We start from the raw sequence: 24,851 nt of genomic DNA, 5'->3' as shown, positions 1-24,851 counted from the left end.
CTCAATAAAATGAGTACAGTAAAGTAATATAAAATCATGTGGCAGTTCTTGGCCTGCATACAGTGAGGCGATGTATCCTCTGAAAGCACCATTCACACATCCCCATGACCAGTGTAAATTAAATCCACCCTGTAACAGAATTACATAATTTTACTGTTCGGATTCCTACAGAAGAAATATTCCAAATTTAACTCGGTTCAGGGTTTTTAAAAAGCACACCCAAAATTGTTATTTTTGATGATGCTGTTCTGTGAATAATGTGACTTCAAAGAGAATTAGGAGGACTATTAAAGTCACTCTATGCTTTTGTTGTGACAGGGCTAACAGGGAGTGGCAGAGTGGTGCTTCTTCTTCTTAAGAGTAACCTTTTAAGCCCTAGAGGCCCCCAATTGGGGGCCGGGGAGAAGACTTAGCAAAACTATTATTAAAATATGGACATATGTACTGATATTTACACAACTGAACAAATCTCACAAGTGTTTCCTTTATTATTACACCAACATTATTCAAATAGACCTTGTGGTTGCATAGATATACTCTTTTTAGTATGGGTATGCAATTTTCGAGCAGAGGCCTAAACAATAGTTGTGTTTTTAAAAGGCTAAGTTGAACATTTTGGCTGCATTTTCTCAGCCCCGGTAATGCCACACCTACAGTTGAACAATGAATACAGTTACCTCTATCTGCCCACAGCCAGACATTATGTAAATAAGTTCTTTGAATCTACAATGGATGGCTGCCAAAACCACTTTTTCACAATAATTACATGTCTAATACATACACTGTTTTAATTGATCTTGTAATAACATAATGAGGACGTTTTCTTGGCGAGCACTGAGGGAAACATTGCTTTTTGTGTCATAACAGAATCCTCAGCCCAGTGGCACAATAACAGCACATCATTTGCATATAAACTCACCTCTATCTCCTCGTAGCTGGCTGGGAACTTCCTCTCTTCGAAGACCATGACATGGTGGCGGATCCACTGGAGCAGGAGAGTCACCAGCTCGTAGTACTCCTGCCAGCGCAGCTCCAGCTCCTGCAGCCGACACAGCAGAAAAGATCGCTGGGAGATTAACAACAACAAACAGGAGGGCTCTTCTTCTACTGCGTCTACCATTTTCATTCACTCACACACCATCCTCAACTCAATTAGGTAGCAACAATTCAGGTCTTGTGTAAGCAGGACAGCAAGGCAGAAAGTAGGGAAGGGGTTGTTGAAGCGGGCAGAGGTGGAGGGAAAAGTGGGAGACGGAAACAATGGTGGGAGACAGACGGAGAGCAGCACATTTTTTCAGATTATATTCATGTACAGTTGCACCTACGACTAACATAGACAATTGTCAAAAGTGAGGTCAATATTCCCTCTTATATCGGTCAACTTTAAGATCAAGGCTTTAACTAGAGTTAGAATATGAATCTGTAAATCTGTATAAACTACAAGCTTCACTTGAACAGACGATGGGTGTCAATCCACATTTGAGCTCCAGCCTCTGTCTTGGCAGTGCGAGCACCACAGTTTGCTAATTTCCTGTGATACTTGGTTTCACAAGACTTCTATTTCTCTTTGAACTGGTAGCACTGGAAAACCCTGACAACAAAAGCTCATCTATCAGCGCAGTCACAAGATTGTTCAGTTTTGATTAAAACTGATCAAGCATCCAATCAGATTAAACCAGAGCAAACATTTTTGTTACCCTGAAGCCCATTTATAGCATTGTATAAGTTTCCATATTTTTGCTTACATTAGCTCGGGCGCCGTCGTGTGCATCAGTGCGAGGCATGGCATCGTACAAGGATGACACGTACGTGATGATGGATTTCTCATCAGGGTGTTGGACATCAACATCTGAAAGGATAAGGTCATATTAAGTCATGTGACATGTGATCCAACAATCGGTAACGTGAAGAGATATCGTAGCTAAGACTAAATCAATTGTGGGCAGTCTTACCCTCCGGGTCCAGAAGGCGTGTCACTCCCAGGTCTCTCTCAGCCACTCCGAAGGCCTGTTCAAGGTTCTCCAGGTTGGTCTGTCGGTACACTTTACCCATGTCGATGAGTCTGGGACTAGGCAATGAAAAAAATGCAACTGATCACCCTCGGGGTCTTGTTGAGAGTAAAATTGTAATCTTCAGAAGTGAAGCGTATTCATAGACATCATAAAACGATTTGGTGAATATTTTGTGTATGAAGCTGTGAGCAATAGCTGGATGGAGCCAGAGTTACTGCAGACCAGAGTCAGTCTGTGTTGTGATTGTAGCGTGGAAACCCTGTTCACATTAAGATCTGCTCAGTCACTCCGAAGGATGGACCAAACAGTGACAAGTGGGAGTAGCTAAGTGCAATGAAGTTGAAGTCAAGTGTTTGTTTCGAAATGTAGTTTCAACAATAGCGGCTGGGGTAGAGCTAGATTACGCTATATGAACAGTTGTAACACCACTGGGTGAGGGTCTCTGTTGTTTACAGTTTGGTGAGTTATGGCACACAACATACATCAATGGTCCTCAATGCTGATTTGTTAAAGGATGTTCCAATAGTTTCAAAATAAACCCGAGGTCCACACCCATTAGGATACAACAACTGGAAACAATACCTACTGGGCGTAGCCAAACTCTATCTATTCATGAAGTCAATTTGGGTCCGGTAATATGAGACTACACTACAGTATCATAAGATAACTTCAGAGTTTTCTCAAAATCATCAGTTTATGACTATTGCCATAACCCTACGGACAGTGATGTCTAAGTGGGACCATATGGCCTTTAAGTAACCGTGCAGCCGTATTTATTGTATTTACTGTTCCACACATCAAACTGATAACCTGGGTATCAGTTAAAAGAACAGGATAAAGGGCTAAATGTCACACAGAAGTGCGCTGCCAGAATTAATGAGGTCGGTGCAGGCATGTAACGGTATTACCCAAATATGTTAGCAGAGAAGCTCTTGAAACCTTCTGCCAATGGCTAAATGCTGTAAAGAGCCCACCTGTTCACTTTCTGACAAACCTGTGTCAGCACCTGCCTTTTTGGCCTCTGGGCATTTGACTCTCCATGGCAGATGTCAGAGCATCTATAGGTGGAATGTCATTTAAAGAGAAGCGCACAAAATCAGAGCTGGCACATCTTAACTCGGCAACCAGCCACAGCTTGACCCCCAGAAGAGGCAAAAGTTCAAGTCTCCAGAGAGCACAATGCATCACAGAACCTCACCTCAACTATCATACGTACTTACTTGACTATTACACAAGTTACAATCAGAATATCCAACACTATAGCCATTTTAAAAACATTTCAAAATCATCAAAATTATTGCCATTAGGTCAGCAAAACCATGCAGATTCACACAGCTCTCCGATGCGTGGAGTGGAATGGAAGGCGGTTTGTCCATACACGGGGGAAGACTCCACATGATGGATTTCTCGAACAGAGTATTGCTTCGTCGGCCGAGGGGAGCTGTTCGGGCTCTGGCTCTCTCTTCCCTGAAAGCTACCGGACTTCCATCTGTGGCCCAGTTCCTCGCTGCTGGAGCGGACCCCTGAGCTATGAGAACCCCGCCCTGAGTCCCAGGAGGATCCCTCTGATGGGATATCCTCACACAACATGACCACCCGGTCGTCCACATCGCTGACCGATCCCGACTTTCCACCAAGGAAGCCCAGGCTGACCTTCTTCCGTTTAGACTTCTTCCTTATACTGAACATGTTAATATCTGCAGAAGGTCCTTGTCCAGTGCCAAGTAAACGATGAAGCTTTAGTTCCAGTTACAGGTGCATTTACTCATTTAAATATATCTTTTGAAGGCTTTGACGGTTGCATGTAAATCCACCCTGGCATTGTCTCAGGTGCCCGTCATCTTCTGAAGATCTTCTTAATCCTTCTGAAAAAGCCTCCTAGTTGTTCAGCCAGGTCACTGCTCCTTAATCAAGCGTTACTACCTTGAAGTTAAATTCAACTGTGGCTTTGCATATCCAGTTTGGAAACCTTCACACATGCACATTAACCCTGCATAATCTTGAATTCCCTGAATGGACACATTTTCAGCACTAGACTGCCCTGACTTTTGCCTCAGCACAAAGTAACACTGCCGTTTTCATACAGAAGACAAGTGAGTGCTACAGTTACGCCCACACACCACACCCCTGACCTTTATGAAAGGCAGCAGTGAGCCAGCCTCAGCAGTCTCCAAAAAAGAAAAAAAAAAGTTGCAGGTACACGCTCGAGTTGAAGGAAACCTGTCCCTGCAGGCATCTTTTTCTTTCAAGCCATAATGGCTCTAAAGAAATACACCTCACTGAGCATTTCTCTCATCAATTGAGTTTTTCTTTGCTCTCTGGCCTTTGCATGAATGCCACTGTTATGAAACCCACCAAGAGCAAACTTCATTGACAAATCTTCCTGAGAAATGCATGCACATACATTTCCCAGGATGTTGACACACAAAGCGATTTCTAACCACTAATTCACTATAAAGACACACAACAGCGACGGGGGAATTAGCATATTAAGGGTTCAGCTGCAAGGGCTTTACATTTCACTTTTTAATTCTGGGTTCTTAACAATTTAATGATAATCACATTTAATGGAGAAATTATCATCTTAACACAATAGCTAGGGAAGTAGAGAATTACTCATAGCCAACGCCTACCTGTGGTATTCCAAGCCTGAAGGCTTGAAATGTTCAAAGAGACACATAAATACAGATTTTATTAAGGAAGCCTGAGTACTGTTAGGTGCTAAGTAAATAGAAAAAAAATAGAGAATGGCAAAAAATATTACACTTTCAAGCCTGAGTCCATAAATGAAGCTTGACTATTTCAATTTTAGCAATGGTAGCACAAGTATGTACAGCAGTGGGTCTCAACTAGTGGCTCCAAAAGTGGTTTATGTGACCATTTTGAGGCGGTTGAAGATGGGCGCGTAAAAAAAAATGTTAAGGGGTGAGGTGAAAAAAAATCAAACTTTTAGTTTGAAGTCTACAGAAATTCTTCCTCCGCGCTTTTTATTTTCAAGGGTACATGTTTCCCATGACGCAGCGTCAGCAGTAGCCACTTGCTACCAGTGTTGGCATGACAGTAACAACCAAAACAAATACCATTGTCTCACTCGTTAGGACACGTTTGACAAATTGTAAACAAGGTTAGGATTAATTCAGTCTGACTTTTTACATACAGTTCAGTTTAAATTCCTGAAACTTGATGAGTATTATGAGTTTAAATTGATACGCTTGGAATTCATTGTTTGCTATTGTTTTTATTAGCCATATTTTAGCTTTTTTGTTGTCGTTGTGTTTTTAACAATGCATAAAAACATTGTGTATTTTTTACGAATTAAATTTGAGTGGTGAGTTAATGACTCAAAAAAAAATATGGTCCTGAGGCGGGACCGGTTGAGAACCACTGACGTACAATATATGAAGGCTCTACACTGATAAAGCAATATGACCCATCTTTCCATTAAACTAAATCAGCCATAGTACCATAAAAGAGCCACGTTGTGGTTATTGTGTCTAAAGTTGTTAAAGGAGTAGTCGATTCGTGTCAATACTGAGAGCAGGATTGAATTACAGAGCAGGTTTAAACTGGTATTGTGAAGTGTAATTTGACCTTTGAAAGCTTTCCAAGGTTTCCCTCCTGCTCCACTGCACTCAATATTAAATTATAATTAAGAACTTATTGATGGTGGTGTGTCATAACAACAGTGAGAATGCCCTGCATCTTTGGGACAGTACTGTTCTATACAATATATTTTGACAATGCAGTGACCTGCTGTTCTGTCTCTTTTTGTATCACTTTTGATTTGATATCGACCGCACTTACTAGTGCTTGTTTATGACGGCGTTGAAGAGTTTGCCATCCCTCCAGCTGGTGGTGAAGTTGTCGCAGCGGATGCCCTGGTAGCCGTCCGTCATCCTCTGGGACCAGAGCAGCAGCTTCTCCTTGGCCGTCATGTCTTCTGACTGGCCGTTGATCTGAATGTCTGAGATCTGAGATAATGTATACAGATAGTGTTAACACAGAGGAAGATGAAGGATCTGTAGATACTATTTATTGAAGAAATGTGAAAAAAAATTAATCTTTAGTGGAAACTAAAGGATGCAATTTAACAAGAATTACCTGAAACCGCAATAGTTCATTTTTAAGGCAATGTGATTATCATCATTACTGTTAGATTAATACCTTAATAATCATTTATTGATGTATTTTGTAGTTGAGCAATATATTTGCATTATACTGTATAAATCTATTAGGATTAGTAGATTGGTGTGTTGGTTCACATCATGCAGCAGGATTTCTGCCTGGTCTAGTCTGGGAAAACGCCGCTGCGGCTGTGGCATCAAGATAACTTTTCATTTGGGGAATTTGGGGGTAGAAAAGATTAGTCATAGCAGGCAGTGCTTTTTTCCATTGAATAAATGCGATTATTTGTGTGTGTGTGTGTGTGTGTGTGTTTGCATGTAATCAAGGCTGTTGGCACTCAAATTCTTCTCTTCTCGTTGCTCTAACCTGCAAATCTGAGAACTTGAAATGAGGCAGACATTTCAAAATAATATGTTCTAGAGACATACTTCAAAAGCATATCATTTCCTCTTTATGTGCAAATTAATTTTAATTTTGGATAATCACACTGTGGGATTTAACACTGCATTACATGTTAAGAATGAAATCGTACTCCTTCATCCTTTGATGCTGAGCCTCAATGACTCACTGGTAACCACCACCCAGCTGTCTTATTTTCCTTCTATTGTATAAAAGTATAAAGAGTCTGGGAACAGTGCGTGTCTAAGAGCCCCAATGGTATCTTTATCAGGTCACCTCATCAAACCACACCAATGTCGCCTTGGTTTCCCATGCTCAGCCTCGCCTTTTTTCAGTATTAACCAAAACAGCTTCTTACATGGGTGGCAACGAGCCATGATTACCGGGATTTCTGCCAGGCAGCTCTTTGCATACACAGGAAAAGTAGAAAACACTGGCGTGTATGGGATGTGACTGGGAGTGTAGCATGCCGACAGAGTTGTACACTCCGCCTGGCACACCCTCCCCTTGGGAGTGAGTGACTCATACTAACACACCCTGATGGTGTTTTATTTCTTTACACAGTTTATTATCTACAGAGCGCTACATAATGGACTGCAGAGTTAGTGTGTTGTCATAGTACTTCTAAGAATATGGTTATAATGAGGTTGTTTTGATCAGAAATTGTCACTCAGAGAGTAATTTTGAAGTCCATTCTGATTGGCTCCAAGGAGACGGGAAACAGGAGCTGATTGGTGCAGATCCCAGAGACAGAGGTACAGAGCAATATTATAATGGAGCACAACACTGACGGAGGAGGAGACCTGGAAATGGAGGATGATGGTCCATATTAACCCCAGGGTCAGCTTGGGGTTCCCATCTGCTATGTCATCATTTCGGATGTTAACCAGTTTAACCTAAAAAAAAAAAAAAAAACGGTCATATTAGCCTGATGATTACAGCTTCATGTGAATTCACAGATACAATCAGATGTCTGATAATTTGATGGATCATACCTGCCGGTGTTTGAGGAAGTCCAGTGCTATCTGTACATTCTGCAGTTTGTGGAATCGCATGCGGCCTTTCTCTCGGGGCTGTGGAGGATAAAGAGGAGATAAAGAGGTGTTAAAGTACACTAAAGACACTCAGCAGTGCCACCGCTGTCAGAGATGGTCCTTTTGGTGTACCGGTGGAGGAGGAGGGAGGAGAGCATTCAATAACAATAAAGAAATGAATGATGGGAAAAACAAAAATCAATCGGAAAGGCATGTCATAAAAGGAAGAAATGTGGGAAGACTGGTGAAACTCATCAATGGGTAAATAATTCCTATAGATTTACAGTGTTGAATCCCCGATTCAAAATATCTCTCCTTTATTTGCCTTAATCCCATTGTTCACCAGCATCCCACAAAGTGGAAAACAAAAGATAAATGAATGGAAATAGCCTATTACAGCAGGAATGTTGCATTGAATGGGCTGCAAAAATGTTTTTTTTATTATTTAAGTCATCTGATTTCCTGAATGAATTAAATTAAAACTACGAACAACAAACAATATAATGGCAGGAAAGTGATGACTAAGCAAAGGAAAAAACTCTGCAAACAAACGCAAACTAAAGAAACTCTATAGATCTTGTTTATATTCAGCAGGTAAGCGGTTAAAGCAAGCCTGTCAATGACAGACATAAAGCCAACGAGCTAAATCAACATGACTGCAGGTCCATGCACAGCCACATTGCTGGGAAAGTGCGGATGAATCATCAATAAACTTAACTGGATGCTGACTGTAAATTACAAACCCACTCACCAACCCAGCGCTCCTGACTACGTCCCTCTCCCTCAGCTACCCCCAGCAAGAGCAGCGCAGAGGAGAGGAGGCGAAGGCCAGACGGCAAAGATCAGCACACACAGAGGAAGGTTAAAGAAAGGTGAGGGAGGGGAGGAACAGCAGGAGGAAGAGGAGCAGAAAAGTAGATCAGATAGGAGTCCAGTTCACAAACACACACACACAGACCAAATGTGTTAATGTGTTCAGGCTATGGAGGCATTCCCAAGAGGAGCAGAGTCGGAGCCGGTGGAAGAGAGCGATGAACTACAGCCACAGCAGCAGAGAAGCTTCTGATCAGATCTGAACTCAAGAACATGAAGTACCAGCTGCCTGCTGCTGGCTTTACATTTGTATGTCAGTGGTATGATCAGGAAAAGTTAAAGAAATAGAAAAGATGACTCGTGAGATAAAGAGAAAGGATCACAGACTTAAAGGAGCAACAAGTAGGATTTTTAGTTTAACAGATCCAAAAGATTAACTGGAATTATCCACAGAATCAGAACAAATAGCAGTTTTGATATTACGTCAAAGACTTCTATGTCAGCATGCTAACCCGCGCTGTCACGTCTCGTGATACCAGCCCTCACCTCAAGAGGCAACAGTGAGTCACTGTGGCATCCAGACTGCCGTCAGTCCAACATGAGAGGAAGAGGAAGTCGCGTATGCTAACCTCTTGTTACAATTAATGGATCATTAAAGGCGACAACAGAGAAACATTGGTGTTGCTTTAAAATGCTGGAGAAAGCTCTTGGTGAGTTAGGGAACAAAATGTTCTGCTAAACTTGCAGTGTTTTTTAGTGACTGGACAGTAAACGGCTTTGAAAGCTGATGATGGCTGTGTAGCAATTGCTAATAGAGGTAAATACGTGTTTAACGTCACTGACTGTTAATATGTTAAGGAACCTGTTTGTAAATAACTCGATGAGCATGTTATCTACCAAACTGAAGCAATTCTGTGTAGCAAACAAAGCAAATGTGCTGACCTTCATTGGGCAATTCAAAACGAATCTTTAGTGCAGCCAACGACAAAATAAACTGGACCGAAAAATATATATAATGGTGCCCACTCCTGGGTCCATATAACCAACGCTTATATAACAACAGTTAACCAGCAGCAGAGCAATAATATGCAAATTTTGACCAAACTGCAGAAACTCTGGGAACCAGACTGAGGGCAGAATTGATGATAGAATGACTCACCATCGCCCCTTAACGTGCAAAGTGGTATTACAAGACGGGACTAAGGTCGTACATATTGCACCTTTAAGAACCGCGAGACTCAGTTAACGGGTCTTTGTTTAGACAGGTTCGGCTCAGGTTAGGCCTTTGACTGAGAACTTGGCTGCAGTGAATTATAATCTGTTGCAGCAGGTTGGGCATTCCAGGTCGACTTAAGTGCTCCCAGTGTTATCAGTCAGGATTAGGTTGGACGGTCGGATGTAAAATGATGCAGAGCTCAAATGCATTTGTCATTGACGTCAGGACTCACCAGTGTTTCCCCAGAGAGGACCTCCAAGAGGGAGATCAGGTTATGTCCATCTCGAAGGTCTTCGTACAGGTCTGTCACGTGACGCTGGGACTGTCGGGAGGAGAGGGAAACACAGAAAGGGTTTATGTCACGAGAATTCAAGATGCAACCACTGTGAATTAAACTGGCAATCCAACCTGCAAATTTAGTCAGAGCAACGTGGTGCAGTTTTGTGCAATATATGCAATATTACCGCATTACCTTATTTAACCTTTATATTATTATGTTGAAACTTTAAATCTGATAACATGGCAAACATGATGGCAAAAGGTTTGAGTTAATCATTTTTAGCTGCAGGTAAGTGAATAAATTCACTGTAGTGCTCAGGGCATTCTCCGAACTGGCACAATTCTACACAGGTCAGGAATGCATAGCCGTGAGCAGCCGAGCCTGACTCCAAATACCGAATGGCAGCTGCCAATCCTTCACAAATGATAGATAGGACTATACATAGTTATGGTAAAAAAAAAAAAAAAAAAAGGTGTTTTGGTTAATATGAAAGTGACTAAAATACAAAACTGTCTCAAACCCTTTCTTCAACAGTCAAAACTGCATTCATTGTTCACACAGCAGAGGTGGGGTGTACAGTAACAGCAACCAGACAATGAAGCGACTGAGATCAGCGACAGAAAGATGTTGCAACCGTGCCAAAAAACACAAGTTTGGACAGGAGGGAGGGACGGAGGGAGGGAACAGCCTCCATGTAACATTGACCACATTTAGTGCAGTCCTGCTGCAACGTGCTTGTACCTACTGCTTCCTTCCAGTGCTGCGTGATAGATGGAGGAATAAGAACAGATGGCGGAGTCATGGAGGGAAAAAAAAAGGAAAGAATGGAAACAAGAGAACGAGGAGAGGATGAGAACAGAAATGAACATGGAATGAAAATGGGGCTTGAGAGGCATTCATGATAAACATGATGACATGAGACAGAGATGAAACACTGAGACTGTTTTTTGTTTTTAGTTCCACGACAAAAGTTTGCAAAAAAACTGGGTGTGTTGGGCCTCGGCCCGAACATGAAATAAAAGTACATTTCCCCTGCAAGTTCCAACGGTGGCTGATTTATCTTGGCAAGACTTTCAGCAACATCCGACCATCCTTTAAGTCTGAGATATACAACAGTATGACCACCAGGGCTCACTGCTGACACTCGGAAACCTCTGCTGCCTGACAGTATGTGCCTTGTTGTGCTCGCCATTGTAGTGAACTGCACACAAAATGCCATCTTTTGTCTCTTTTATTTCCAATTTACATGCTGATGATCCACATGATATATTATCCTTCACTTCGTTTGTTAAAATGATGAATTCTGTGATTTTCAAACCTCCCTGTATGCGGTCGTCTCCTCGGTGTGTACTGAAGAGCCATCCATCGCCACCTCTCAATTACTTTGTGCTGAAGAGGTTGTGGTTGCTGCTGAATGGTGGGTGTTACGCTAAAAATGTCCCCTTCAAGAGTCAAAAAAGAGCTGCTTGTCAACCTTTCAAGGAGAAAACCGTTAGAGCACACAGCCGACAGCCTCCTCATACCAACAACACGCTGAATATGCCTCGAGATTTGCGCCTGTGCATCTAATTTACTCCATCCTCTCACTCATAGCCAGATATAATCTCAATTCTAAACCATTTTAAATCTATCAGGTTTTCACTCTGCAGCTGCTGCGCTGTTGTCGTACGCTGTCTGTAAAAAAGATTTACTGAGCAGAGGAGAACACTCAGTGGGCCTTTACAGCTCTTCATGGCTGCACCCAACCTGTAGTCTGGCCCTGTCAAGTCAACCATTAACCCATTAAATCAGTTTAACACCAGTATAACCTCAGCAGAGCAGTCCTGCACGTTCAGCTACAGAGTTTAACACTTTCCCTGCCAAACATGAGCTGACATTCCCTACTGCTGACTGCAGGTGGCGACAAAGGTCTTCTTCTTTCTGCTACGTTTAATAGTTTAATAGCAACATTTTCTACAATAAAACTGACATGATACATACATGTATAGATAAACTAAATCTGATATACTTATCTTATGAACGTATCAGTGCTGAAATCTTCATAAAATAAGTGTTATCCAACAAGAATGTCCTCTTTTACAGCATTCATTTTAGATGTGAAGCCCAATCACCCCCGAAAAAGTAAAATTTAAGCTGACAATCAGCAAATGGCTGCTTTACATTACATCATTTTTGGGTACAATGCTAACAATAATACTGATGTGAAATCTTATGTAACTCTCCACGCATCAATGCATGCCTTTCAGTTTCAATGCGGGCACGAACGCAGGCACCCAACCAGACCAAGGAGTGTGTGCAGCACATGTGCTACCGTCGGCCTCGCCCACCCTCGGCTCCGGGCCCAGACCAGAATTTTTGCCTTTTCAGAGGCCGCTAAGTGAGTCCAGATGTCTATGACTCACCCTGCAATATTCCCAGTGAACACTAAGGAGAAACAAAAGGGAGTAACAGCAGTATGTTCCCATACAGTGGCAGCAGAAAATGCTGCACATTCATGGAAAGGATAAAACTCTCTTTGTGCTAATTTTTCCCTCTTGTTCCATTTCTAGTAAAAAAAAATAAAAAAAAATGAATGGCTCTATGTCTGTGAAGTGAATATACAAATAACGTGGAAGCACTTAATGTAATGAGGTTGTAAATGTATTGCTGCCAGTGGGAGTTCCCTGGAAGAAAAAGTGGCCGAAGCAGGGGTATTTTTCCCGCTCTGGAGGAGGAGTATTGTGTTACGGAGGCTAATTTTTCACTCCTAATGAGGAACTCCAGAGTGAGGAGTACGGCCTGTTTGACTTGACCCGTTTACCTCCCTGAAGGTGTGATGCATTGGAGGGCTTTCAGGCTCGCAGTTAGAGAGTAGAGAGTGAGGTAGGCGAGAGCGGACGAGCGCTGATGGGCGCTTTACACGGTCGTTCAGCCGATGACAGACCGGACTTCTGGTGAGCCTCGGTGTGACCGAGTGTGAAACATGAACTGACGAGCTGATGTGTGTTTATGGGAGCGGGGGTGGAGGGGAGGGGAGGGGTGGGGTTACTGTTGGTAATAATTTCTGCAAAGACACTTAAAATAAACAGGTGAGCGATGGACTACATTCAACATAACAATGTCCTGTCTCCCAAATGAATCCACAATGTAGCAGTGCATTCTGGGAACCTGATGAGACATCTGATTCTGCTGCCATAAAACTGAGTCAAACTGACCTTAACTCATAAAACCTTCTGCAAACCAAAAGTGCAATACATGCTAATTAACCGACATGATTATTGATTTGATAACCTACTATATTAGATCGTTTATTTAGCCAACACCCATAGAAACCAAGTCCAGCTATTTACTTTAAAAATAATAGTTCATGGTCATAATTCTGAAGGTTGAGATCAGTAACCGCTAATTATCTGAGTTGAACATTTATCAAACTTTCATACAGAAACCTGCAGTTAAAGGAAAGTCAGAAGAATGATTCACTGTTCAAACATTCGATGTTTGCCACTTTATGATTTAGGCCTCGACCACAAAGAGGCTGATTTACCCTTTGATACTCACTATGATTATTGGGAAGGAAAGAAAGCAGTCAATCAAATGTTTGTAAAAAGTGATTTTTTTTTTTTTGTCCCCAAATGTACCTTGTTCATGTGAAAATGTCTGGATTGTGTGCATTAATGTGACCTTTAGTTACAAAAAAAGGAAAAATCCAGAACAAGATCCTCACCTTTATCAAGTGCTTGTTCACCCATTTTGTGAAGGTCTTCTTCTGTACTCGGTCTCGTTCATCTGCAACACAGAGACACACCAGTTAAACACGTACAAGTAGGACAAATTCAGAACGTGAGCTATAGCAGGTGTATGATTGATGGAAGTTTCCTTTATTTTAATTGCAAGTAAACAAAAGAGGAAAATCCAGGGAAACCAGACTTGTCTGACTTCTGCAGGACAAACACGCCCACATCTGAGTCAGGCCACATCAGAGCACATTCACTGTCGGCAGATGAACCCCTATTGTCTGGAAAATAGTGTGTTCGCAAGGTCATGTCTCACTCTGTGACACCACTGCACTGCAAAAAAGCTTGGCCAAAATACCAGAAAAAAAACAACTCACTGAATCTAGGGAGGTAATGACTTAATACTGCTGATGTTTTCTGTACAGGCAGCGAGTTCATTTTAGAAATGAAAATAAATAAGCTGGTTCCTGTCAAGAAACAAGTGAACTCTGATACATGTTCAAAGATTAGAAAGAAGTAGGCAATGCTGTTTTTTTGGTCAAATTTTAGATCAGACTTAACAGTACGGTAAGAAGTAAAATACACTGAATATTAGTAAATAATTCTTAATTACATTTTTTTTAAGTCCTACTTTGAGCAAACTGAAAAAAATAAAAGCCAAGAAACAATAAAGTAAATAACTAATTTGGGTGGAAATAACTTGGTAGGCCAAAATCCCTATTTAATCTAATAACAGACCTCAATCCTAATCTACAGCTTCTGTTTCACATTCACTCATTCACACACACACAACAGTGGTGGACGTATGCCTGCCATCAAGATCATTGTCTACAGCATGTAGACCTGAGGAACCAGGAATGGAACCAGTGACCTTATATTTGCAGCCATCGCAAAAGTTAATTTATATTATTAATAACTGAAAGTAGTCTGGAAGTCTTTATAGTTCTAGTAATTCTAGCTTCAAGACACACTGGTTACAAGAAAGTTGATGTTTTACGACATGTCCCTGAGAAAACACAAGATGATCCATGTATGCTTAAACCAACGAGATGTTAAATCAAAACAATGTTTTACTTGAAGCTCCACAGTTTTTGCAGCGTACCTGCTGTTCTCTCAGACAGACACCAACAAAAGGATTCTATCATCAAGGACAAATCTTCCTGAAGATCCTCTGTGTGATTACGACAAGACATAACTATCAGAGCAATTTTCTGACAAGCTAGAACAAGGCCTCGGGACGGTATCCACCCACTAGGACAACAAACCTGCGTATTACCACCTAATGTTGCGGAATGCGGGCCAAAACCACAAGGTGTGTCGCTGCAGCGTTTATTATGGACACAAAGGATGGATCTGTTTCCAGCTCACTGATGTGACCCCACCTGACCTAAAGGTTCACTTCGCAGTTTTAATCTCACAGGACGCACCAATCACGAAGCTTCAAGAACTGCTTCGCTCACTGCCACTTTTGTTTCAGCTTCACTGTCTGCAGTACCGTTCACCTTATGGCAGAACGACCTCTGGAAACAAAGTCCTCCATCTTAACAGCTGTAAGGCAGTGATCTAACTGTCTATGCACAGGGACACACCCAGCAATGAAAAGCAACGCACAGTGATTCAACGCTGACACAAAATAGGCGCCCGCAGGCTACGTTTGTTTCCCCAGGAGGGAGTCGACTTCTACAAAATGTGTTATGGAACTTACGTTGCCATGGAAACCTAATACAGACCTAATATAGACCTCTAACCCCTCATTTTTCATTCACACTGAGTCTAACTATGTGACCTCTGAGCTTCTACTTCCTGTCGGGGGGGGGGGGGGGGGGCAAAATGTCACCCAGAGCGGGGACGAGGTGGCTGGTGACACACAGACTAACTGTCTGGGATGTTTCCAAAAGTATGCTGGTGTTTCCTAGCGGGGCTGCACCTTGACCTGGAGGTTGTTGTAGTCTGTTTATGCCATGCTACTTTTTACTAACTGAATATCTCTCTGTGAAGTCTTAAAGTAAAGGGCGGTGTGGGAATGGAGGGAAGTGGGTGGGGGGGTGGGGGGGGGCAGAGGGGCACTCAGGTATCACATGTCAGCAGACACAAACAGGCGTCAGTGAGGTGCGGAGTTTATGGTGCAGAACAGCACGACAGGTCGACAGCAGGAGAGGAAACTATGGTAACCGAGTACATTTAGTGAAGTATTGTACTCAAGTACAACTTTATTGCACTTTATATTTTTCCAAATGATCATACTGAACACTTCTACTCCTCTACATTTATCTTGCAATAGTTATTAATGCTTTTCAGAATAAGATTTTACACAACACATGCGGTAAAGAATTCTCAAAAAAAGATGTTGTTTTAATAATTTCTACTAAAATGAAGCTCCACCTGAACCAGGAAAACACTTGAATTATACTTATCAATAAGTTTTACTTTAGTAAAGGATCTAAATATTTTTTTCCAGCACGAGTTAAATACAGTTTTAAGTCTGGTATCAGTTTTGTGGAAACAAAGACACAATTACCATGAAAGAATCAGAGTAAAGTCTAATGAAGACTTCTGTATATCACTCTGTGGCAAAGTCATGCCATTACTAAAAATAAAAATCCTGATTCTGCAGAAATATCTTGTAAAAACACCCTTTTAAAAGTTGCATGGGAAAAAAAGAGGAACAATGTGAATGAGGAAAGGGACAAAAATGTAACATCCTTCAGTCTGCCTCCAAGGACAAACAGACTGCAACTACAGTAACTCACTCACCCCAAAACACACACATGCTGCACAAAAACAAGAAATTGTGAATGGGCTTTGCTGACCAATACCAAGTGAGGAAGCTGCTGATGTATTAAGGAAGGGGAGTATCTTCCTGAAAGTCACTGTGCACGGCAAAAACTGGACACTCAGAATAACCGTGTTTCTGTCCTATGAGAAATAATCAGCCTCTGACAACAATAAAAACCCAAGCAACATAAAACGGCATCATTTTCCATCCATGCAACAAGAAACCCAATCAAGCCTGAACATAAACCTCTTCAGGCTCTTTCAGGCTCTTTTGAGCACGGGCCAATTCAATTAAACACTCCTCTCACCTCTTCCTGGAAAAACACTTCATTCCTTCCCAGCAGCTTCTCACACATGCACAGATCAAGATCACGACTACTATTTTTGCATGAAGTGCCAGCATATACTGGTACCTTTCCTGCCGTCCGTAGCCTTTAGCATCCCTTGGTAATAGGCTTCGTCTGAGGGCATCCTCTCCCTGCCCGCGCTGCCAGACGAGAAATTCTTGTACCTCTGCTGTGGAGAGGTCATTGTAACCGTTCGTCAGCACGCAAAAATAATAATCTTGATGATAAAATATCCTTCTCCTTGATAGGAACTCCTCCTTTTCTGGCTTCTGTCTGTCCCTCCGGCCCTCGGTGCGTCCCAAAGTATGCAGTCAATGCACACAATCCACTCAGCGCTTCACAAACCTATGATTTCTCTCCCTCCTCACTCCCTCCTGGGGTTCTGCCCTTCTTTTTTCCTCCCTGTGTTTTTTCTTTTTCCTCTCTCACTTTTCCTTTTTCTACCGCTCGCTCTCTTCCTTTCAGAGCAAATGGTGCCTGTGGGTGATGAAGTCTGGGCCTGTACTAGTGTGTGATGTGCAACTGTGTATTTAGTGGCACTTGTGTGTGGAGGGGCACGGTGGGTAGGGCTCTGGACACACCCCTTCCACTATGCTGTGTGAGGAGAGGAGGAAGCAGGAGAGGCGTGTGAGGGCGAGGTGTAGAAACCTGCGTGCACTATCACTTAATCACTTCGCTTGTGCAATAAAACACACAGACAAGCTGAGTCACAGGGCTCCATAAAAAGTCATAAAAGTGGGTGCTGAGGACCTTTTTCTGTGTTGTATCACATGTATGTAATTAAAACGGACGTCAGGAATGACAACAAATGTCCAACAATAACCTTAAAGAGTGAAACAAAGTCTTCTCATTCACAAAGAAGAACACACACATATTTCTGGTTAATCATCACTTATTCACAGCATTCCTAAGTCATGTCACATCAGGAGCCTGTGACTGTGGGGGGTTTGGGAAGAGCTGCAGTCTATTCCAGATGGTGATGTGAGACCACACCCGGAACATCACTGACTTACTGAGACATATAACAGCTACAATCTCAGAATGTAATTCAGATTTATTTGATTGACATTTCTATAAAAGTCATTCACACTTCAAGGTGAACATGTAGAGCACTATATATATATAGATATATATATATATATATATATATATATATTTCATGAATCTAATCAAACCATAGTTCCAGTCTCTCGTTTGACTCTACGCAGCCAGAACTCGTCTCTTTGGCTGTTCAGCTACAGTCACTATAATTTCTCACTCTACCCTGCCCTGCGGTATTTAATCCAAACAAATTAGGGAACAACAAATGCATCCACTTCCAATAGAAACCAGATGTCTTTGCCAGGCGGGCGCATGCAAACAGTGTTAAGAACAGCAAATCTAATATAGCAAGCATTTCTTTTTGAAGATAATTGCTATAGGTTTGCCTCATAACACATGGAAGGCATATTTCTGGGATCAAACACCAGGATTACACAAAAGGTTATTTTTTCTGTGATAGATTAACCTACAGCAAAAGAAGAAAGTAGGAATGTTTTTAAGTTTTGACATCCGGGACACCCCTGTGTAACCTTTTGCTAAACAGCAGCACCTGTGGCAACAAGTGGCAGAAAATGTAAAGGCTAGAAATCCTAAAACATGTGTCTCAGATGGCAGGGCAGGATGCCCACCAATCATAAGGGTGGGTGGTAGTTTGATCCCTGTGTCCTCCTGTACACATGCCGGAGTGTCCTTGGGCAAGACACTGAACCCCAAGTTGCTCCTGATTGCAGGCGACCACCTTTTATGCAGCTCTGCCACCATTGGTGTCAGAATGTCTCTCTGAGTGGGTGAATGGGAAGCAAACTGTAAAGTGCTTTGAAACTGCTAAGGAGTGCATTTACCATTTAAAATGCAAATGAATACTAGCTGAAAAGAGCGACCCATCCAGTCAGTCAAATGACTTAGTAATAGCATCCACACAGCCACAATAAGATAGAATCCAATGCATTGAATTAAGCAACGACACAGTTTATTCATTCACGAGTTGAAGTATTTGTTTGTAAGGGGAAGATCGTGTTATTTCTTATTTCAGATGTGACATGTACCCATTTTAAAGGCACACATATTTCCAGCTCCTGAGTACAAAGTATTTCTTCAGCTCACCGAAAGACTTTCGGGGCTTACTGTCTCAAAGCCCCTCCTTAATGGTCCCCTATACAGCTCCTGTAGTATGTGCTGACAGCTAAGCTGGAGGCCAGGGTGTGACCTACCTCTGTTGAATCCTGCTCCTGTGGCCTCCAGCTGGGTATATCTCCCATCTCCCTACCCTGACTGACATCACTTCATCAGCTATAAGAGCTCAGGTTATTCACCACAACCTGTGTGAACATGAAAGCACTTAATGTGTCAGTGTGAGTGTGTATGCGCTGTGTGTTGACTCATTTTAAGCAATGTTAGCACATTTGGAGACACACCTTCATAATGCAAAACAACGTCTCGGCAAGCTACGGAATTAAGGTGTGGTATGTGGGCAAGCAATTAAATCTGAAAAAAGGAAAGGGGTCCAACCGAATACAGACGTGGCAGTAACAATACAGGATTTGACTGTAAACTTCCTGTAAATTCTGAAACTATACATGCAGTAATAAACATTTAAACAGCTGTTATATACGAGGATTTGATTTCTGACATAAAACAGAAACTAAAACGGTTTTCCAGGTTATCTGAGATGCAAAAGCAACAGTAGACGCTAACTGAGACCAGGGTGATGTTCTGGCTGTCGAACATGTACTTGAATAGGATTTCTGAACCTCATGGGAAACACTAGCAGGGGACCCAGATGGGAACAGGCAATGGCGCAGAAAGTGTGGAACATCTCAGTCATGAGATCTTTCCTACAGAATTAAAAAAAAAGGGAGACATATCATTAAGGTCTCAACATGCTTATTACTGTGCTCCTTCATCTGGCTTCATGGAAACCAGATGGAGCACTCGGGCGTTTTATAAGAGCAGAGAGCCGGGTGAAAATATGCGGAGAAAGTATTTTCTTTCTAAATGACAAGTTTGGAGTTTGATCTTATTTTGTTTAATGAACTGACGGTCTTCCTCCTCCCACAGTGCTGTTACATTCATTCTGCCTGATACAATCAGCTGCATCAGCTGCATGCATAATATACATCTGCATGCTATCTGGTTGCTCGTTGCATTCAGAGGTGCTCAGACTGTGTACGTCAAACTGTATTATCCTCATTTCCCATTCTGAGTATGTCGTTCTGTTAGTTTGTGCTCCTCTGTGACAGCCAATTTAGGGGTTCAATTTGAATGTGCTTCATGCCACTCTCCACACCATCAGTTGGTCTGCCCATCACTTTAGTTGAGACTGATCTCAGCAACTACAACAAATCACCATAAAATAATGCCCAGACGTTTGTGATCTAGTAATAATCTATGTCTCAACAACTATGGAAAAAACTACCATGAAATGACTTTCAGATATTTATGTTGCCTCTCGTGCTTTGTTAAAATCTGTATCTATGATCAAATGGCTGCAACACTAGTCATATTCCCATAATCCTCAGCTATATTTTGGGTCTAGTCCTCATTAGCAAACAAAACAATGCTACAGTATGATGGTGAACATTGTCGACATTATTTCTGGATTCCAAATGGTGCACTTGTACTAACACTCACTATTTTGAGTGCACAAGTGCGTTCACATGGTCAGTTATGGAAACATACAGTGCAATGAGTACCCGGATGGTGAACTCATAATGGTCACAATTGAGTGTGAAAAAATGTACACTTTTTTGGTCGCCATCTTGGCTACGTAGCGGAAAGAGAGGGACCACTGTTGTAAAAAAAATTTCAAATGAAGGCATCTGAAAAAGCTGCAGCTATTTTTTACTACGTACCACCATACTGCCGATGGACAGAAGCCATCAGTGTGTATATTGTGTGCATTAAACAGAGGGCAAGAAAACATTCATTTCTGGGTAAAATAATCAAAGCCAGCAGATATGTTGGTGGGTGATGCATTCAAGTGCTAAAACATATCTGGTAAGTGCAGAACGGCAGTATTCAGTTTATGACAACACTACCGTGTCAAAATTCTAGAACTACACAAGTAAGAGTCCTAACATGTAAGAGTACTGTGTTAGTTTACTAAGGGAACAATGTCATTTGAAACACAGCCAATATCTGCACATACGTCTGAGCGTGACCTGCGTGTAATCTTTGCTACTGTGTGTGTTCAAGAGTTTAAAGCAAAACTCTGCCTGAATGCAGTCAGACGGGGCCACAAGCCGCGGCTGTAGACTCTCAGTCTTGTAACCAAACAATATACTGTATCATTGTGAAAATGGCTTGGTGTAATTACCATAAACAAATCTGACCATCGAACATTATGGTTTGGTGGGTTCTATCCATCAGTGTTTGTCATCCTGAATCCCAGATTTCCCATAAGCCCTTTTTTTTTTTAAATCGTTCGTGCCAGAAAGAATTCAATGTTTTTATATTTCATACACGTGTAGCCATATCTGTGACATCTGTAGGATTTCCACTGACTTGTTTTTGCTAATAATGCAGCAAAGCTCCAGAAAACACAATTCAGTTGAACACATTTAAACAGAAGCTAAAATCAATTTGCTAAAATCCTAGGATTTAGCCAAAACATCTAAATAAAGCTGAGCCGGGCATTATGTTGTCCATATAGCTGTTTATACAGTAAACGTACTTCTAATAGATACTGACTAACAGGACATGGCTTGCAGCCACTTAAAGACTAGAACAACCTGTCTTTAAGCGCTGGGGACGGACGAAGCAAACAAATTAGAGGACAAAAGAATTCTAAGAATGTGTGATTATGGTTTTTGAAAGTGCTGAACAGCAGAGCAAAGACGAGGTTTTGGACTGAAGGAGGACAGACAACACCTTTTACTGGAGGGGATGAAGTAGCTGCGGAGAGGATTTTCTCTCCCAGATTAGGTTACCTCTCCTCTGAGCTCCCATTTTTCTTTAACCCCTTCATTTCTTGGTCAATTACAGTGAAAGTGTTTACTGAAGTCTGAGGCCACCATACCTTAAGGAAAAGAAATGATGATAACACCAGGAGGAGCCCGAACACACCCATAATTACCAAATCAGTTCTCTTCTGTAACGATGAAGAGGAGCAGAAGGAGACAGAGGAGGAAGAGGAGGCAGGGCAGCCTGAATCGCAGCACAAATTGGATCATATTTCTGATGCATACAAAGTTCACCGCTGACATGCCGTGCAGAGGGAGATCCTGGGCAGCGCGACTGTCCTTCACAGAGATTAAAAGCTGTATTATCCAGACTGTGTGCTCAGTAATGGACTCAAACCTTAAAGCCAACGGCACAACACATTTAACATAAGCCATTTTTCTAATGCAAGCTGGAAGACGAATTCCAGTGAAAGTCTGTTCTAAAACAGAAACAAAAGACTCCACTGTGAAATCCACTGTTAGAGCAGCTTGTTATTCAGTCAAGCAAAACTAATGAAAGCACTCAGGCTGCGCTATTAAATATAATTGTGTTCAATTGTCCGCTCAGTCTGTTTCATACATCAGGTGAAATGCGCTGTGTTTCTAATCCGGTTCTGCAAGTGAAAGACTAAAAAACTAAATGTACAGTGGGTACGGAAAGTATTCAGACCCCTTTAAATTTTTCACTCTTTGTTTCATTGCAGCCATTTGCTAAAATCAAAAAAGTTCATTTTATTTCTCATTAATGTACACTCAGCACCCCATCTTGACAGAAAAAAACAGAAATGTAGAAATTTGTGCAAATTTATTCAAAAAGAAAAACTGAAATATCACATGGTCATAAGTATTCAGACCCTTTGCTCAGTATTGAGTAGAAGCACCCTTTTGAGCTCATACAGCCATGAGTCTTCTTGGGAATGATGCAACAAGCTTTTCACACCTGGATTTGGGGATCCTCTGCCATTCTTCCTTGCAGATCCTCTCCAGTTCCGTCAGGTTGGATGGTGAACGTTGGTGGACAGCCATTTTCAGGTCTCTCCAGAGATGCTCAATTGGGTTTAGGTCAGGGCTCTGGCTGGGCCAGTCAAGAATGGTCACAGAGTTGTTCTGAAGCCACTCCTTTGTTATTTTAGCTGTGTGCTTTGGGTCATTGTCTTGTTGGAAGGTGAACCTTCGGCCCAGTCTGAGGTCCAGAGCACTCTGGAAGAGGTTTTCTTCCAGGATATCTCTGTACTTGGCCGCATTCATCTTTCCTTCAATTGCAACCAGTCGTCCTGTCCCTGCAGCTGAAAAACACCCCCATAGCATGATGCTGCCACCACCATGTTTCACTGTTGGGATTGTATTGGGCAGGTGATGAGCAGTGCCTGGTTTTCTCCACACATACCGCTTAGAATTAACGCCAAAAAGTTCAATCTTGGTCTCATCAGACCAGAGAATCTTATTTCTCATAGTCTGGGAGTCCTTCATGTGTTTTTTGGCAAACTCTATGCGGGCTTTCATATGTCTTGCACTGAGGAGAGGCTTCCGTCGGGCCACTCTGCCATAAAGCCCCGACTGGTGGAGGGCTGCAGTGATAGTTGACTTTGTGGAGCTTTCTCCCATCTCCCTACTGCATCTCTGGAGCTCAGCCACAGTGATCTTTGGGTTCTTCTTTACCTCTCTCACCAAGGCTCTTCTCCCACGATTGCTCAGTTTGGCTGGACGGCCAGGTCTAGGAAGAGTTCTGGTCGTCCCAAACTTCTTCCATTTAAGGATTATGGAGGCCACTGTGCTCTTAGGAACCTTGAGTGCTGCAGAAATTATTTCGTAACCTTGGCCAGATCTGTGCCTTGCCACAACTCTGTCTCTGAGCTCCTTGGACAGTTCCTTCGACCTCATGATTCTCATTTGCTCTGACATGCACTGTGAGCTGTAAGGTCTTATATAGACAGGTGTGTGCCTTTCCTAATCAAGTCCAATCAGTTTAATTAAACACAACTGGACTCCAATGAAGGAGTAGAACCATCTCAAGGAGGATCAGAAGAAATGGACAGCATGTGAGTTAAATATGAGTGTCACAGCAAAGGGTCTGAATACTTATGACCATGTGATATTTCAGTTTTTCTTTTTTAATAAATTTGCACAAATTTCCACATTTCTGTTTTTTTCTGTCAAGATGGGGTGCTGAGTGTACATTAATGAGAAATAAAATGAACTTTTTGATTTTAGCAAATGGCTGCAATGAAACAAAGAGTGAAAAATTTAAAGGGGTCTGAATACTTTCCGTACCCACTGTAATTGTATATCAAACATTGTGACTCTTCTTTATTTAGATTCATGCTTAAGTCTGCTAAAGCTGACTGTAGTCAACATACTATTTTACTCATGTTGGACCTTTCTGCAGCTTTTGTTTTTGAAAAGTTATTATTATTATTATTAATTTTAAGTCAATGCTGACAGATCAAATATTCATTGATATTCTATATAAAATGTATAATATTCAAATAATATCCTCCAGCCGACACAAAAGAGTCTCTCAATGTTTTTCTAATCACAGGGATGTTTGTCGTTGCTGTGCCGTGACACACCGTCCAGTTATCACCCACACGGATCTCCGGCCTGACGGCGGCCCTCCGATGATGTTATCAGAATTAGGTTAGAGCGATGAAGCTGCAAACCCAATTTAACTCAGACTCAACAAGCGCTCGGATTAGCCGCAGCAGCTGAGTTTTAAAATAGCTCCGTGCTGAGCTGCAGAAGCCTCAGTGGAAAGCCCCCACATCTGGGGCTGGGTCGGTTGCTAACGTTTCATTTGGATGAATCCAAATACAACAAGGTGATGTGGAAATAGCTGAGAGCTGCAGCCTGGCTGGCACGTAACATGTAGAGCGGCATGTGTCTCCCTCTGCAGGTGGAAGCACTGAAATGTGGTACTTCAACCATGCTGCTCTCACTTGGCTTAAAATGTAGTTATAAAACAGGCCAATTCATATAAAAGTGGACTTCACATAAATTAGATAAAGGTAACTAAAAGTAAGTTATTTAGCACAAATTCAGAGTAAATTGAATTGCATTATTTGAATTCAAAACTGAACAAGTTAACAAAATAGATCTCCCTAATAAATTGTTTGTTTGGGGGAGTATTAGTTATTCGTTATTAGTTATATGACCAG

General features: G+C 41.9%; 1 protein-coding gene across 4 annotated transcripts in view; it reads right to left on the bottom strand.

The window, feature by feature from the left end:
- LOC138617776 (plectin-like) overlaps positions 1–17,604 on the bottom strand; it is a 44,053-nt gene extending 26,449 nt beyond the window's left edge. For 2 of the 4 annotated variants that reach the window (XM_069693036.1, XM_069693037.1), the window contains exons 1-10: positions 16,781–17,604; positions 13,583–13,644; positions 9,832–9,921; positions 8,322–8,357; positions 7,532–7,609; positions 7,340–7,432; positions 5,817–5,983; positions 1,953–2,068; positions 1,746–1,849; positions 920–1,039 (exon numbers count right to left, since the gene is read on the bottom strand). In XM_069693036.1, the coding sequence (XP_069549137.1) occupies positions 920–1,039; positions 1,746–1,849; positions 1,953–2,068; positions 5,817–5,983; positions 7,340–7,432; positions 7,532–7,609; positions 8,322–8,357; positions 9,832–9,921; positions 13,583–13,644; positions 16,781–16,898 (984 nt within the window). In that variant the 5' untranslated portion in view covers positions 16,899–17,604. The remainder of the gene's footprint in view (positions 1–919; positions 1,040–1,745; positions 1,850–1,952; positions 2,069–5,816; positions 5,984–7,339; positions 7,433–7,531; positions 7,610–8,321; positions 8,358–9,831; positions 9,922–13,582; positions 13,645–16,780) is intronic. The other 2 variants (XM_069693039.1, XM_069693038.1) reach the window with 1 other exon arrangement.
- Between the last annotated feature and the right edge of the window lie 7,247 nt (positions 17,605–24,851).

The sequence above is a fragment of the Brachyistius frenatus genome, unplaced genomic scaffold (genome assembly GCF_029030835.1).
Source record: "Brachyistius frenatus isolate BFR_SWC_R1_liver_20210118 unplaced genomic scaffold, ASM2903083v1 Contig_14, whole genome shotgun sequence".
Taxonomy (NCBI): Eukaryota; Metazoa; Chordata; class Actinopteri; family Embiotocidae; genus Brachyistius; species Brachyistius frenatus.
Note: the sequence above shows the minus strand (reverse complement) of the source record. Positions and strands in the feature narration are given on the sequence as shown.